This window comes from Argiope bruennichi, chromosome 5 (genome assembly GCF_947563725.1).
Source record: "Argiope bruennichi chromosome 5, qqArgBrue1.1, whole genome shotgun sequence".
Lineage (NCBI taxonomy): Eukaryota > Metazoa > Arthropoda > Arachnida > Araneae > Araneidae > Argiope > Argiope bruennichi.
Genome location: NC_079155.1, coordinates 112,448,917 through 112,465,959, shown reverse-complemented (window position 1 = coordinate 112,465,959; position 17,043 = coordinate 112,448,917). Strand labels below are relative to the sequence as shown.

Genomic DNA, 17,043 nt, shown 5'->3' with positions numbered 1-17,043 from the left:
GAATTTAAGTATATTTCTGTATTCAGCTGCTGGATTGAGAAAAAAAAATTACCTTCTGTCAAAGTGCTACATTATCTAAAAATCAATGTAAAAAGTTCTGCTTTTAAAATAAGATGAAAATTTTCATCTTCTTTTGAGCATTTCTTATTATTTAGTTCTTCTAAAAATTATGATTCTTTTTAATTAAATTAAGTTATGGATGTTTGAGAATGTCTTGTATGCATTGTTTAAAAGTTTTGATTTAAAAACTGAACTTTGATGATTAAAAGTAAAGAAATGAAGATTGAAAATTGAAAATGTAGTTAGTGCCAAATTATATATTTTACAAAAAAAGTGAAAAGCAGTTCCACCGCATACTGGATAAATGTGTTGAACACTTCTGCTATTTTTTTTTTATTTACAACATTTACATTTGGGATTTTTTTTAGGGGGAGAGATTCACTTATTGCATTTCTCATTTCCAACCTTCAAGATTTTATAGATTTTTTTGACAGAACCTCCTAGTTTTTTTTCTTTGAACAATGGTAACATGTTATAAAGTGAAATGACAATCACTATTATAGGATGTAGAAATTATTCTGTTCTTGTCAAAAGAAATAATTGTGTTCAAGTACTGTAAAAAGGTGATCAACACAATAAATAAAGAGCAATTCTGTATAATTCTAAAATTATATTATTTAATTTCTTAATATTTCAAAAAAATTATAATTGATTGAAAAATATTTTGAGCAAAAATATGAATCATAAATAATTAAAACTTTTATTACCTTTTAGAATTAGTTAAAAAATGCATAAATATGAATAAAATGTAGTTAGTGCCAAATTATATATTTTACAAAAAAAGTGAAAAGCAGTTCCACCGCATACTGGATAAATGTGTTGGACACTTCTGCTATTTTTTTTTTATTTACAACATTTACATTTGGGATTTTTTTTAGGGGGAGAGATTCACTTATTGCATTTCTCATTTCCAACCTTCAAGATTTTATAGATTTTTTTGACAGAACCTCCTAGTTTTTTTTTCTTTGAACAATGGTAACATGTTATAAAGTGAAATGACAATCACTATTATAGGATGTAGAAATTATTCTGTTCTTGTCAAAAGAAATAATTGTGTTCAAGTACTGTAAAAAGGTGATAAACACAATAAATAAAGAGCAATTCTGTATAATTCTAAAATTATATTATTTAATTTCTTAATATTTCAAAAAAATTATAATTGATTGAAAAATATTTTGAGCAAAAATATGAATCATAAATAATTAAAACTTTTATTACCTTTTAGAATTAGTTAAAAAATGCATAAATATGAATAAAATCTAATTAATAAAAAATTCAAAAGTATTTATAAAATAAATGCGATATATTCTTGGTGGTGGTAACTTATTAGAATGTGACTGTGTTAGATAATATTATTCCGTCTCAAAAGTAATAAAAATGATGTTTTTCCATCTTTTTTTTTTTTTTAAGATATATTTCTAAAGTGTATCACTGAATCTTCATAACTCTCTATTATTATTATTTGTTTTATATTGATTTTGTAATAAGTCATTTTTTGTAAGTCTTTAATTATTTCTAATTAGTTTATCAGTGATTTGTTTTTCATAAGATACCAAATAAAATATTTTTAAAGAAAGTTTCTCTTTATTTTTTGTCATATCTTTGACCTTTTGATTTCACTATGTAAAAATGTTGTCAATATATTAAATACCAACTGAGTTTTTTTTTTTATTAGTTTTGCAATTTCTTGATATAGTATTTCTACTCTTATTGTCATAGACTTTTGATTAACATATTTAATATAACTAGTTTAAAGGTGTACTCTAAAGACAATTGATTTACATTCCTTAAATAACAATGCGATAAATTGCATAGACATTTGAATCTTGGTCTCTCCCTCTTTATCTTATCAGCTTGCCAACAGATTCATCAGTAATATTTTATATTCATGACAGCTACAAATGAAGACAGCTGATAAAACAAAATAGTCATATATTGCATTCCATTCACAATTGCCGTACAAAAAGAAATTGTTTGTTACAAAATAAGTAATATATTGCTGGCAATAACTTAGTGAGATGTAGAAATGCAATGATAAATTATGAAATATAATAGTTTGGGTGTAGAATTGTTTAGAATTTAAATATCTATTTTTTCCCTCTATAACTGTAAAAATGTCTATATTAAAGCACATGATTAAAATAAATTTCTTGCCTTTTCTTTTTATGGCACACATAACTAATTAATCTTTATAATCTTTTATATGACTTTTTATAGAAAGTTACAGTCTTTTACAGTTACAGAATTTTTCATAGAATTGATTGCATCCATCAATGAGTGGACCATATTTTGGATTTATATTTTCTCCATTGTTTGATCAGTTATTAAATATATTTTCAGTATTGTATTATACCTTTTCTGTATTATCATGAGTGCAATGTTTTCCTCTCTTTTTTATAATTTAGTCAAAATTTAAATTTCATAAAAAGTAACCTAAGATTAAATATATATATATATATATATATATATATATATATATATATATATATATATATATATATATATATATATATATATATATATTAAAAAGATAATGAAATTGAGTGTTTAAAAAATGAGTTTCAGTTTGTAAGATACTGCAAATAAAGTTTAACTTTTTATAGAAAATTAAAGGGTATTCTAGAAAACAGTAGTGCATTTTTTAAAAATCTCTGTCTATTGTGTTTTATGTAATAAATTTGATGTTTTTAAAATTTCACTTACTAGTACAAAATGTGTGCCTCTATGCATAATAATCTTTTAATTTACCAAATTGAAATATCAATGTGAAATGTTAAGTTTTTATTTAAAAATTTTGTTTTAACTTTGAAAATACTCATTTGCTAATGGGAAAAATAATTTTCCAGAAATTAATTTGTTTATTATTTTATTAAAGTGACAAGTATGTCACAAACAAGTTGTATAATTTCTGATAATTGAATTCGTAGTTATTTCTGGTATCTGCTATGAAATTTAAAGATTGTTGTTGTATAATTATAAAAAAAATTCTTTTATAATTATAAAAAAAAATATTGTTTTGGGTGATATATTTTAATACTGGGATCTGTTTCACCTATTTTAAAATATTTTTTTTCAATTAGTTTTTTTGGGACTACATTAAATGGTTTATTTAAATTTAATAATTAGTGAAATTTTTAATCTCTTTGTAAGCTGAAAATTTAAACATTGCTTCTTTTAACAAAGACTGCATTGCATTTCTATTTGAAATTACATTTTTAGCATATTTTTATTAGTTAGAAAATAAATTTTTTTGAATGATAGATTTAATTAGTTCTAATACATCTTGCCAAAATGTGTTTGTACATTTTGATTATTTGTCTCATTCACTGAATATTTCCATAATAAATTTCTTTATTATAGAAAACATTATCATTAATTTTCTTTCTCGTAGAATTTATTTATATACAATATAGCACTAAACATTTGTTCTAACCATCAAGTTATTTTTGATCTGGCCCAAATCAATCAGATATCAGGTGATCAAAAAATAATCTTCTCTGAGTCACTTGTTGTTTTTTGTTTTGGTCTTTCTTTTCCCCTTTGGTGCATAAGTGTAGAAGTGCTGTTGAGTAGGTTAGAGAAACCATTGAAGTTTCATCCCTTTTGACAGGATGATTGCACCAATCTTTACTATTGGACATTTCTTTACTGCTGTTTTCTGATTGTCGCAGTGGAAATCTGTGTTTCTTTTGCGCAATTTTTTTTGGAGATTAAGATCAACTTATTCTATATTTTTCTGAAATTTGGTAATTTGTTTCTTAATTTTAAAGCTTGAAAATTTTTTGATAAATTTCCTATTAATTATTTCTTTTATTAAATACATATTTTCTAAAATATTTCACTAAGAACTTTTTATATTTTTGAAAAATATTTAGAGCTCTAAATTATGGTATTATTAATGCATTTATGCTAATTTATTTCAGGATGAGGAACCCTCCAGGTTGCTTCGATTGAAAATCAAAGCTGGCCATAATTTAGCAAAAAAAGATATATTTGGAGCAAGGTAAGGCAATAAATTGTATTTTTTATTTATTTTGATTAGTTTTTGATATTAATAGATTGGTTAAAACAAATAAATTGTAAACTGTTTCTTATATTTAGAATTTTAAATATTAAAATCTGTTGAAATTGAAATTTAATATCAGTCCTATTACAAAAATAAAAATTAAAGAATTTTGTTGCATTTTTTAGTGACCCATATGTACGTGTAGATCTTTTATCCAGTGATAAAGATACTGTGATTGATACATTTTGCACTAGAACAAAGAAAAGGGTATGTATGTTGTTATTATTGCATATTCATTAATTCAAAAATTATTTTTCTTTATAAAAGGGCTTTGATTTAATTTCTTGCTCTTTATAAATTTGAATGAAATTTTTTCAGCTAGGAAAAGTATAACGATTTTAGCTATTTAAAATTTACTTCCACATTCCTTATTACATTTAAAATCTATGTCCAGATTTATTTATTTTCTATATTTGCTTTGATATCTCAAAGGAAGGTATGTGCATACATTTTATTTGTGTGCTAAATATATTGATGTATTTTATGTTCGTTTAGTATACATGAGAGATAAATTGTGATTGAGGAGATTGGTATTTTTTTAAAGTGTTTTATGATTGTTTCTTCCTAAATATTAACAATTATGCTTAACTAAAAGATAAAATATTTGTTTCAGGGCATGCCATCTTGTTCATATTGAAATGAAATGAAATTGAAATTACAAGGATATTTATTTTATAGTATAGTAGTGGCTTTAAGATTTTTCTGAAATTAAAAAAATCTTATTTTTAAAATACTGGGATTTTGGATATTAAACATATTCTAGTGGGCTTGAATACTTAAGATTTTAAAACTTGAATGTATTAACTTGGAAGTGTGTATCTTTCAAATAAATACAGCAACTACTTGTTGCTTAGTCAGATTTAAAATTGTGGTGTTAAATTTAAATTCTTTATATATATTTGTGTGTGTGTGTGTATATTACACAAAGCAAGTATGCAAATCAAAAGCAAAAAACATCCAAAGCTAAATAGTAAAATAAAATAAAATAAAATATTTAAAATGAACTGTTATAAGGAAGAATTTGTAGCATATCAAATGAGAAAAATTAAACTATATGAATAAATAGAAAGGAAAAATGTAAATCTTGTGAATTCTAATGGATAAAAAAAAAAAATGTGTATATATATATATATATATATATATATATATATATATATATATATATATATATATATATATATATATAAAGAGACGGGGGGGGACCTATCAAAATACTTTGATTGCATTTTCAGGGTGTGGAATTGAAACTGAATGTAACTGCATAAAAGAAAAATAGCTTTTTGTTATAATATTGACAATATATACGTACTTCTAATAAATCTACATTCTAAAAATAATTTCCTAATCATTCAAACTCTACTATAATTGCAACTTTATGTTCTGCATTATGTGGTCTACTATTTTTCCACAAAACCCAAATATTTTTTTAGCAAATTCCTTTTTAAAATATACAAGTTCAAAATACTTTATATAATATGCATACATACATAAAACCATTCATTGATTTTAGAATAAACATTTAACAGTTTTTATTTTTAATATTAAGGAAAAGGTTCTATTTTTTTTTAAAATCCATTATCAAGATATTTTGGTAAGCGCCATGAATATGCAATCCAAAGAGGAAGACAGAAAGCAGGAAAAAGTAGTCATGGAAATATCTTTTGAGCTTAAATAGTTTTAGAATGAAATTTTACGAAGAAAGCATTTTTGTTTTTAGCTCATGCTAGAATCATGTATTAAAAAATAAAAATCCATATAAATTGGAAATTAATCAAAAGTCTGATTTTGAGTGATTAACAAAATAATTGTTTTTGGGATTAAGATAAATTATATATTATTGTTATTATTTAATCCAAAATCAGACATTAATTCTAATGATACTGGCTGTATGTTGAATTTTATCCATTTAGTTCATTGTATTTCTGAGTTAGTGTGTTCATTTACGCATAGATACATATTTTCTATTGATGAATTTTATCCAGTACTTAATATAAATCAGTATTTTTGGTGTAAAGATGGCATATAAAATTGTCTTTTTAGTTTATTGTATTTCTGAGTTATGTTCTTACTTATATTAAGAAAAATGTTTTGGAATTGTAAGAAATTGGAAACACAAAATTTCATCACAATTTTAAGGGTGAATTTTTAAGGTGAGTTATTGTAGCTGTTTGTAACACGACTATTGTAACATGGATTTTTACTGATGCCTATATTATATTGGGAATTATTCAATTTGTTGTTATTAAGTAACTTTTATTCAAACAGATTTTATATTCTGAGTTTTTAATTTTCTGTTACAGACTTTAAATCCAATATGGGATGAAGAATTTATCTTTCAGGTAATTATTATTATTATTTTAGTTATTATATAGAGATGTTTTACTTTGTTCTGAAATTACTGTAGATTTGTATTCTTTGACTCTTTTTCCCCCTTCTTCTAAGTATTGTCCCATTATCATAGATAGTATCTTTATTCTTTGCATTCATTTACAGAAATCACAATTGTTTAATTGGCTTTCTTTGGGGAAAGAAGAACAAAGATTAGGTTGTTGACAGAAATATAAATATTTTTGTTAATATTAAAAGTACTTTAATATAATCCTGTGTATACTGTGTTTCTAAAAACGTTTTTCTTAATTTATAAATTAGGGAAATATCCCACATCAAACATGCATCACAGTTGGGAGTTTGGAACAAATTTGTATTGAGGATAAGGTGTAATGTGTGTACTGTGATTTTTAAGCATAATTTTTGCTTTATATGATTCTCATAATGGATGCCATTATGTCAGCACAGTCAGTGCCCAACTAAAATGGTCAGTGAGAAGTTATAAACATGTTTAGTTTTATCTAATGATTGGACAAAAAATGTTTCACGAATTTTTATTTACAATAAGTTAATTTATCTTTTTTTAATGGATTTTCTTTCTTTTTTATCTACGTATTAAATTTTAAAAAAACTGCATTAATTATTTTTTTAAATAATTGCAATATTTTTTTTATAAATCAACAAAAAGTATCCAAAATTACAATGGAGCAAGTTGTAGCAAGTTCTCAAGGCTATTTGTAACGTATTACAACTTTTGAGATTTATTTGTGTCTGATTTATATAGTGAAATATTTTTTTAAAAAAATATTAACATACATCCTTAAAGTTTAGATCTCACTCTAAGGATTTATCTCTAAAAGAATTTAACGAAGATTCACTTAAATAAAATTAATAAATCCTAACTCACCCATTTGATAAAGAAGCAATTAGATAAGATGTGGTAATATAATTAATAAGAAATGGAAACAAGAAGAAAGGATTATGAGAAGATTCAAGGGAAAAAAAAAAAAGAAAAAGATTCAGGGATTTAGGAAGGGGGTGGGAATTAAAGATTAAGATTTTGAAAAAGAAGAATGGTTTGGCTGTAGCCTGCAGAGATTCTTATTGTAATTTTGGCAGTATATTGTATTAAAATACTAGCATTACATTGCATTGACATTCCATAATAAAGAAATATTAGAGTTATTTTGGCCCACAACACATAACTTTTAATGTTGGTGAAATGACAAGGAATGTCTCTAAGCTGGCATTTCTGTATCATTTCAAGAAGAAGGCTTCAACCCTTAAAGGTATAATACATATCAAGTTTGCTTACATGGTAATTCTTCTGCAAAATTGGATTTCAAGCCAGAAATACCTCAACTCTAAAACCAAGATATTGCAAACAGATTACAATGGTCTACATTTCTAATGGGAAATGGGTTCAATGCTTAACTTTGCTCAGTGCTTGTTTTTGTACCCATATTTGTGAATACAAAATATGTGCAATTGAAAGGTTATCTGTTATTGGGAATAGGGTTAAATAGTGGTTACTATTACTGTAAAATAATTAATCCATCTAAAAAAATTTATTTTAACTTTAAATAAGCAAGATATAAAAAAATAATAGAAAACATGACTAGTTCTCTTCATTTATTCTTCAAAAATCTAACAGTAGCTAAAATTATGTGCTTAAACCTGATTTTTATGATATCATAATCAATCTAGATTTGCTATGGCATAAACATAAAACTTCCATAAATTAAACAAAAACAATTCAGTATTTCAATTTTAATACTTGCAAACAAAAACTATGCATTGAATTGAAATTTTTAAATTATTTTAAATAACGAAAAAATTATAAAGACAATGAGCAAAATTATATAACTTTTTTTCATGATTTAAGAATTGATTCTATTAATTTAGATTACAAACTAAAAAATTACAATCAAATCTCAATTTATCATGTGAAAATTTTTTGTCATAGTATTGGCAACATCTTTCTTATATGCAACATAAACTAAGTTGATTTGTTCAATATCTACTTTTCTTTTACAAAAAAAAAAAAAAAAAAAAAAAAATCATACATATCCATGTATTTAATTTGTGGGTTTTTCTTTTTAAATTTTTTAGAATGACACATATTATGATTATCACAGAATAATTTAGATTTAATGATAGGCAATTCCAAAAATAAATATTTATTTATTATTCTTTTTAACCAAGCATGCAATTTCTATTTGCATCTTGTAACAAAGCTTTTAATTCAGCTACCATTCTTGATTTAGCTGTGCATTTTGTTGTGAAGCATACCATGTAACTAGAATATTTCTTGAAAATATGACCTAATATTGATAGATCTATGATGCATTGCATAAACTGTCCAACTGGCTTAAATATTTGCTGTGAAAACAAAACTTTTAGATTGACTTAAATCTATTGCATAATTAGAAATATTTAGAATTTATCAAAATACTTGATACAGTGGATTACAATGAGTATTTAATGGATTATTATTCAGTTGAGATAAAATGTTTGCAACAAACTTAATATCTAGTTTTGTTCTAGAAGCTAAAAAGGATAAATTTCCTATAAAGTTTGTGTAAAGTACATTTAGCACATCATGCTCTTTATTACCATAAATTGCTATACCTGGACTCAATAGAACTAGTCTTTTATTGTTTGGAATATCACCCAAAATTTCCATTTTTTAAACTTTTTTTTTAAGTATAGTTTTTTTAAGTTTGGGCACATTAAAAATTTTTCATCTTTCATTTCAAATTCTACCCTTAGAAATTTAGGTATTTTTTAAAAAATGTTTAAGATCAAATTTTGATTTTATTACATTTGTTTCATCAATATATTTTTCATTGCAAACAAATCAAATATATACTTATATTGATAAAAATTATTATTTATACTTATAAATACAATTAATCATCAATAACTTATGAAATCCCAATTATATTAAAGTATCTTTGAGGAAAGCTTGATGGGATTGGGCAGACCCAAGAGAAAGCCATAATCTGCAAGAGTGGCTGTGATGTTTGAATTGCTCAGAACCACCATTTCAAATCTGATGATGTGCCAGCTCACGTTATCGGAAGAAAGTTCCTTATTTTCTGTATGAAAATACCATGTTCATTGTGTCATTCTTTGCCTGCCTTTGTTATTACTCATAAAACAGTTATTGATCAGATTCCTAAAACTTGAATGCCTTATTCCTTCATTCTGAAAATTCAATAAATATATTCTGATACCCAGAATGATTTGGATATTACATTGCCCTCCTTTTTGCTATATATTCTGATTAAGCCAATAGCTCAATAAATTTGAAATTCAGTGAAAAATCACCTGCAAACATTGATTCTTCTAAAATCTCAACTTTTCCTTTTAAACTGGTCCTCAAATCATTCTATTCATGGGACCACTTGGGATTTATGAAAGTTTTTTTTTTTTTTTTTAAAGGGAACCAAAAATAATTTTACGTTTCTGGAGGAGAGCAACTATCTGAATTTTGGATGATTTCAACTGAATTTTGGATGATATATTCATTACTGATTCAATGAAGTTGTCTCCTGTTTTTACATTGCCAGTAATACCACAACACTTTCTAGTGAGTCTTCTTCTGTAGGCTCAAGCCCTGTAACCATACTGAGCACCAATCTTTCCACTAAGCTATATTACAGAGGACTACTAGCCAGAAAATAAATAAATAAAAATGCTTTTTTTAGTGTTAAAAAACTTCCTCGTACTAGATTCTGTCTTGATCAAGGTATTTTCAAACAAAGATTGAAAAAAAAAGGCCCATTTCGATGGGTAAATGTTAAAATCTTTTATCCTTCAATTTTAGTACTGCTTTTCATGGCAAGTATATAGAGGAACAAGGCACTATGTGAAAAGACTACCATAATTTTCTTTTATTCTTTATTTCAAGGATTCTTTTTGATGTTTGAATTAATTTTAAAAAAACTTTTTATCTTGTTCTTTTAACCTGTGTGTAACATTTCAGACTTTGGTGTTTGTATTATTGTGAAGGATGTATATTTTGGGTTTTTAAACGTGCACCAGTCTTGTTGAAAACATTTGAATGGCGCAGTTTTACGAATCCTGGCTCTCGTATCATAAAATCCCCCCTCCTAAAAATAAACAAAAACTAGTATAAATTTAATTTCAATATCATTACTTTTGATGTACAAATTTCTTTAAGAATAAAGCCGAAAACTAATATTGCAGTAATAACATAAAGTAAAAAATGACTAAAAGAATGGTATATTTAGAGAAAAAAAATGAAAATTTATTAATACCAAAATATTTGTATTAATTCATTATCTTTCTGTTTTCATTTATTGCACTGTTTATTTCTTTGAATGTTTCAGTTTTTGAATTATTGAAGATTTCATGCATCAGTGAGCTCAGTTTACATAATTTATAATTTTACTTCAATTCTATAATTTAAAATTTCTTAGTAATCATATGAAAGTAATTTTGTTTAGCTTTCATGTATTAAACTGAAATATCTTCTTTTCCAAATATTTATTGCAATTTTTTATTTCGTTTGCAGTAAGATAATCAAACATGGCAAGTTTATTTATAGTAAGGTTATTTATTGAATGTTAATTTTTTAATGCATTCTGCACTGGTGCATTTTACTGTTGTTTTGTATATAATTTAATTCTCTTTATGTATATATATAATGCATTAATTTACTTTTAGGTCAAACCCAGCCAAACATTAAAAATTGAAGTTTTTGATGAAAACAGACTAGTAAGTGTTTATTTTAAGTTTAAATTACTTTAAGACATTTATAATTTTTATTTAAGGAATTTATTAATATGAATATATATTGTTTCAGAAAGTACATGTGCAAATAAATATTTTTAAGCAAATGTATTTAAGGATTTTATTTTTCATTGTTTATTAAATGTTTATTGCATAGACATTGTATTCACATTTGCTATGGATTGGTTAGGTTACTTCACTGTAGATATTGCAGAAACTCATTAAAATATAGCCCCACTTTCTTTTACTTAATATTCAGTTGTCATGTGACCTCAATTCAAAACTGTGAGGTCTGTCCCAAAACAGCCCTAATGTTACTTTGAAACAGAACATCAATGCAATTAAATTCAATAATTTCTAGACATAACTGCTCTTCTGTAGTTTTAAAAATCAACTGTCAGAACATTTTGTTGTGGGTAACATTCATAACATAATAATCCAATTGAAACAATTTTATCTTCATTCATTAATTTTTTATACTGTCTGTTAATAAATCAAATAAAATATTGTATAAAGAATTCTAATTCCTCGCCTCCCACCTTTCCAGGTTTACATTATCCTAATGTGATCCCTAACAATTTTGATTCTATTTACAAATAATGATTAAATTTTTTTCCCACTCTTATATTTTAATATATACTCTTCACTTAAAAAATGAGTTCCTTCATTGCAGTTTAATTATAGAATATAGGTCATTATGCTATTAACTTTTTTAGGTCTTTTTAGAAAGTATTTAAAATATATGTTAAAAAATTAATTACTTAAGTAATTAGATTCAATTAATAGATTTTGACTAAAATTATAGTGAAAATTAATAGTTTGATACATGATTGCAGATAAATACTTTTTAATAATACTCATATTAATCAGTTAATCCTTTGAATCACATTAATTATCATCTTCATTAATGCTATAACTGACACCATATTAAGTGTAATAAATTTCGTTGAATGGAATTAATAAAGGATGGGGAAAGGAGAGAGTTGGCCTTTCATTTTTAAAAGTTTATATGCTTAGTTAGAAGTGCGATTTCATAGTTATAACCTGCATCGTGGATTCAAAATCATTTAAAAAAAAATTGAATGATTTTAACAAAAATACCTATTATCTTTTAATCTGCATTTTGAAGTGTACAAAAATTGCCGTAGAAATTGAAAATTATATTTGTACATATGTATATTCCTCTTTTTTAGACTCGAGATGATTTTCTTGGGTTAGTCGAGTTACCTCTTCGCAACATTCCTACAGAAAGACCTGGCCGAACTATTAATGCCAAGTATTATATCCTTAGACCAAGAAGGTAAGTTTTCTTGTAAAATTCTTAGTACCTTTAGATGCATAATTTAGAAAATAGTATTCTTGCATTTTCCTCCACAATTTTAAGTGACTTAATTTCTTATGTACGTAAAATATTTTTTTACTGATTCCTTTTAATAAATGAAGCTTTTTTCTGCCTTTCATCAGCAGCCATAACAATTAATTTAATTGATTATATTTACATCTTTCTAAAGAAATAATGGTTATTTTATTACCAAACTGATTTGAAATTAATCAGTTTTATTTTAAAGTATTTTTAAAAGTAGATGGAAGATTATAGCAGAGTAATTAGTTAGTAATGAACTATGTAATAAATGAGAAAAGCTTTTAATGACAATTTTAATTTCAGTTATTTTGATACATATTTGTTCAAGATAGTGCAATTATTCATTTGATAACTGAAACTGAACAAGTTAAAATATAGTTTGTTGTTTGCAGATATTTTGGTAGAATTTTAAAAATATTAATGCTGACAATTTTTAAAGATTTAATAATTTTTAAAAAAATTTAGTTTGCTTATTTTCAGCATTTTTTAAAACTTATAAACACTAAACTTGTAAATTCACTTATTGCTTCCATACTTAACTGTAAAGCTTTATTAAACTGAATCTATTTAGTTTTAAGTTCTGTTGCTATAATTCTATTTGTTTCTGCTTTTAAAAGTATACATCTGTATTATGGAAGTACTTTAATGTGACTTTGAAAGCAAAAGCTTAAACCTTGCACTATAATCAAATATTGAAAATTTTAAATCTCATAATTTGAAAACATTATTTGGGAAATAGGTGATGTAAATATTAAATTTTTGAACTAATGTACTAATAATTAAATTTAGAGTTGATCAAGGTGATTGTGAAAAATTCTTATATAGTATGATGGTGCTATTAGAAGTCAAAATTAATACTGAGATTGTGGTCTTTTTTAAACTAATTATTAAAATTTGATAATGATTATCTTGCCACAAATAATTGAATAACAGTTATAAAAATGTATTGTTTTTATCACACTTTGACAATATAAATATATATTAAGTGTATAGTATAAATGCATTTAAATTGTGTTGAGTATTTAAATGTGTATAAATTGTGTTAGTATTAAATGTGCTGGTATTAAGGGTATTTAAAATTTTGTAACTTTTATTTAGATTTTTGAGGAAATGTGTAATTTTTTTATTCATCTTGCAACTGAAGTGATAACTTATAAGTGCATTTCTTTCTTAAAAATTGAATTTGAAGTTTTATTTTAAATTCACAATTACACTCAGTATTTTCAATTTTGGAAATAATGGTGCATTTCACGAATATAATTCCTAATTATTTATATAAAAACTGCAGGGAAAAAAAAGGCTAATCTTAATTTTTTTTTTCTCATTTAAAAAAGTAAAATGTTAACTGACATTAAAAAAATGCTGCAAAATTATATTTAAAAAGAATTTAGAAATATCTTAAAGATTTCCTGTTAACGATATATAAAAACAGAAGAAAAAAATCTTTTTAATATCATAGTAAGAGTAATTGGCTTTCAAGGCATAATGTTATTTTGCCTTCATTAGCTTAGAAAATATAATTGGTGCAAGGGGCATTTTTTTTTTTTTTTAGTCCCTTCATGGCATTTTATTTTTTTAAAAAAAAATGGTATATATCCACTAATTTCTCATTCTGATGAAACCCCTTGAGACTGCCTTCCATGCCCACCCCCCCAGTTCCTACTGATGGGTCTAAGGGGTCTATACTGATGCTTTCAGTAGGTGTATAATGGTAAATAAATATTAGAAGATTACTTGATACATATATTTTTATTCATACTGATGCAGAAGATGAATTTTTAATGTATTGAAACAAAGATTACAAGTCTTTGTCCTGTAACCATTATAACTTTAAACTTAACAATTTTGATACAAATGAGAAACAAAAGACTAGAATTGCAGAAGGGGTATATTGTATACTAAAAGTCAAGGTACCATTCTCAGAATGAGATATTTGTAATCAGCTTAAATAAATAATTACATATATACTGATTTTTTGTAATGTATTTGAAATATTTTTTTCCTGATGGTATTTTTAATTACCTTGAAATTTACGTGAATTCCAAAAATTGTTTAGTTAAAATATGAAAGCTACTTTTTTAATTCTTATAAAATCTGCAGAATACTTCTCCAAATGTGTACGAATTTGACAATGCATTTTCTTTTATGATATCGGCATTGTTTTAAAAATCAGTTTTAATTGAATTTGTTAAAATCCATTCACAATGAACCCAGGCAGCCTTAATATGGCATTGGTAAAAACGTAAATCTGAAAATAAGTTAAAAACAAGATTTGATCATCACAGACAACTTCTCTGACCTGATCTAAGGCACACAGAAAAATCTGAATGATTTGGAATGTTAGAATAGCATAGGCAGGATTGTGGTTAAATTCAAAAGGCCAAATTTTGGACCTATACAAGCCTCTCATGGAGGTACATCCCATCATTGGTAGGGGATAGCCAACCCCACAACTTTTTTGCACTACTCATCAGAGCAGTAAGAAACAACTACCGTACTGGAAAGTTCTCATCTCCATAATTGAGGTGTCTCCTGGGTAAGGTGGGTGGTGAAAAGAGATAAGATCAAATAAAGCAAGAAATATATTTTTCTTATATTATTTGTGATATTTTATTTTTGCTTGCATTGATGTTAATCTCTTTCCCAAAACATTATGATTTTTGAATATAATAAAATAAGGTATATTGATATGATTGATTGCCTGTACGAATTAAATAATTATTCTTATAAAAAATGATCTTCCATTATTTCAATTTAAATTATTTTTACCATTCACTCCACCTTAAAAAGTTTTCATTTTTTTTTTCCCCCTAAAGCAACAAGTCTAGAGTGAAAGGACATTTGGAAATTTACCATGCCTATACATCAACTGGAGCATCTGAAGATGATGATGATTCTACAAGCCAACAGGAAACTGAAGTATGTGTATTTACTGAGAGTTTTTTTGTATTCTTGAACATTCAATTTTAAAAATAAAATCATAATTGACTATAATAGTAAAACCTTGCTGTTTTATCAGATTTATTGGTTGTCATTCTCTATATTTTGTATAGAAATTTAATCAAATTAGTTTAATATATTTATGAAAGTTTATATGAAGTAAAGAAAAAAAGTGCTTCCTTCAAGTGAATTGTTATTTAATATACCAAGCAATAAAATATTGTGATGTTACAAATTTAAATTTTAATCACCGAGAAATGACAAAAATTATATTTCTCTATTCATTTAAATTTTTCTTAACCAGTGAAATCTTTCAATGGAGATTTTTTAAAAAAAATATTCAAATAATAGTTTATGAGGTTTTTATTGATAGAAACCAAGAATTGCCATTTTTGACTTCACTAATGCAAATAAATATCCATATACACCTTTTCATTATGTACTTACATGTTTATATGCTGTATTATTCAATCATTTATAAGTATTAGTTTTTAATTAACTATAGTCTGTGTATTTTCTGTAGGCGGTTCAAGGTGACATTTTATATCTTGTTATTGGTTGTCTGGTACTAGTAATGCGGGTAGAAAATGTGACCTTGAACCATCTACAGAAAATACACAGATTATAAATAGTTTTTAAGTGTTTCTGAAAGGATAAAAAAAAAAAAGTTTTTATTAGCTAATTTTTCAAATATTAGTAATTAACTGATATTCTTTATTTACAGTTAAAGTGAAAACATATTGCAAGTTATTATTTATTGTTAACAAATAATTTTGTCTAATGGATAAAAGCATTTCTTGACAGTTTTCAAGTGCTACCTAATGCTAATATTAACTTTGCTTGCGCAAATTGGAGGAATTGGGAATTCATTTATGTATTTTTGAAATCTAAATCCATCAGTGAACATGTTTTGAGCTGGCTTATTGTGGGTCTACGAGTCTAATTAAGGAGGAAAATCAGTAAGGAGAGAGTTGGGGAAATTTTATATCTTCATGTAAATGGATATTTCTGAATTTTTAGCATGATATAAATCCAGTATTTTGATTTAGTCTGGTTGGGAAATGGTGAATGCAGATGAAGGTGCAGGCGTGGAGGAGTCTCCAGCTTCACCAGTAACTGTGTCCACCCCTCCGTCCAATCATTCCCCTCTCCCGCCTGGATGGGAGGAGCGGCAAGATGCTAATGGCAGGACTTACTATGTCAATCATGCTGCAAGGACAACCCAGTGGGAGCGGCCTACAGGGTGAGTAATTTTATTTATCTCTGTGAGAAATAAAATATTCCTCATGAATTGAAACAAATTTTTATATAAATGATATCCTAACAAATGACAAGTTTCTGAACTGACCGTTATCTATAATTATTGTAGTAGTTATCTTTGACTCATGTTTACAAATGAAATTTTATGATATAGTCGTTGACTGCTATAATCAGAATATTACAAGTCCTGGTTTGTAAAACAAAATAATTATTTGAATTAAACGAAATAATTATTTACTGTTGAATGCACTTTTAAAATGTACTG

General features: G+C 25.4%; 1 protein-coding gene across 1 annotated transcript in view; it reads left to right on the top strand.

Annotated features, from left to right (window-relative positions):
• The window catches only part of LOC129968515 (E3 ubiquitin-protein ligase NEDD4-like), a 37,294-nt gene that overhangs the window by 3,742 nt on the left and 16,509 nt on the right, over positions 1 to 17,043 (top strand). The window contains exons 2-8 of the mRNA XM_056082484.1: positions 3,984 to 4,063; positions 4,252 to 4,333; positions 6,427 to 6,465; positions 11,150 to 11,200; positions 12,409 to 12,515; positions 15,395 to 15,497; positions 16,568 to 16,761. Coding sequence (XP_055938459.1) covers positions 3,984 to 4,063; positions 4,252 to 4,333; positions 6,427 to 6,465; positions 11,150 to 11,200; positions 12,409 to 12,515; positions 15,395 to 15,497; positions 16,568 to 16,761 — 656 coding nt within the window. The remainder of the gene's footprint in view (positions 1 to 3,983; positions 4,064 to 4,251; positions 4,334 to 6,426; positions 6,466 to 11,149; positions 11,201 to 12,408; positions 12,516 to 15,394; positions 15,498 to 16,567; positions 16,762 to 17,043) is intronic.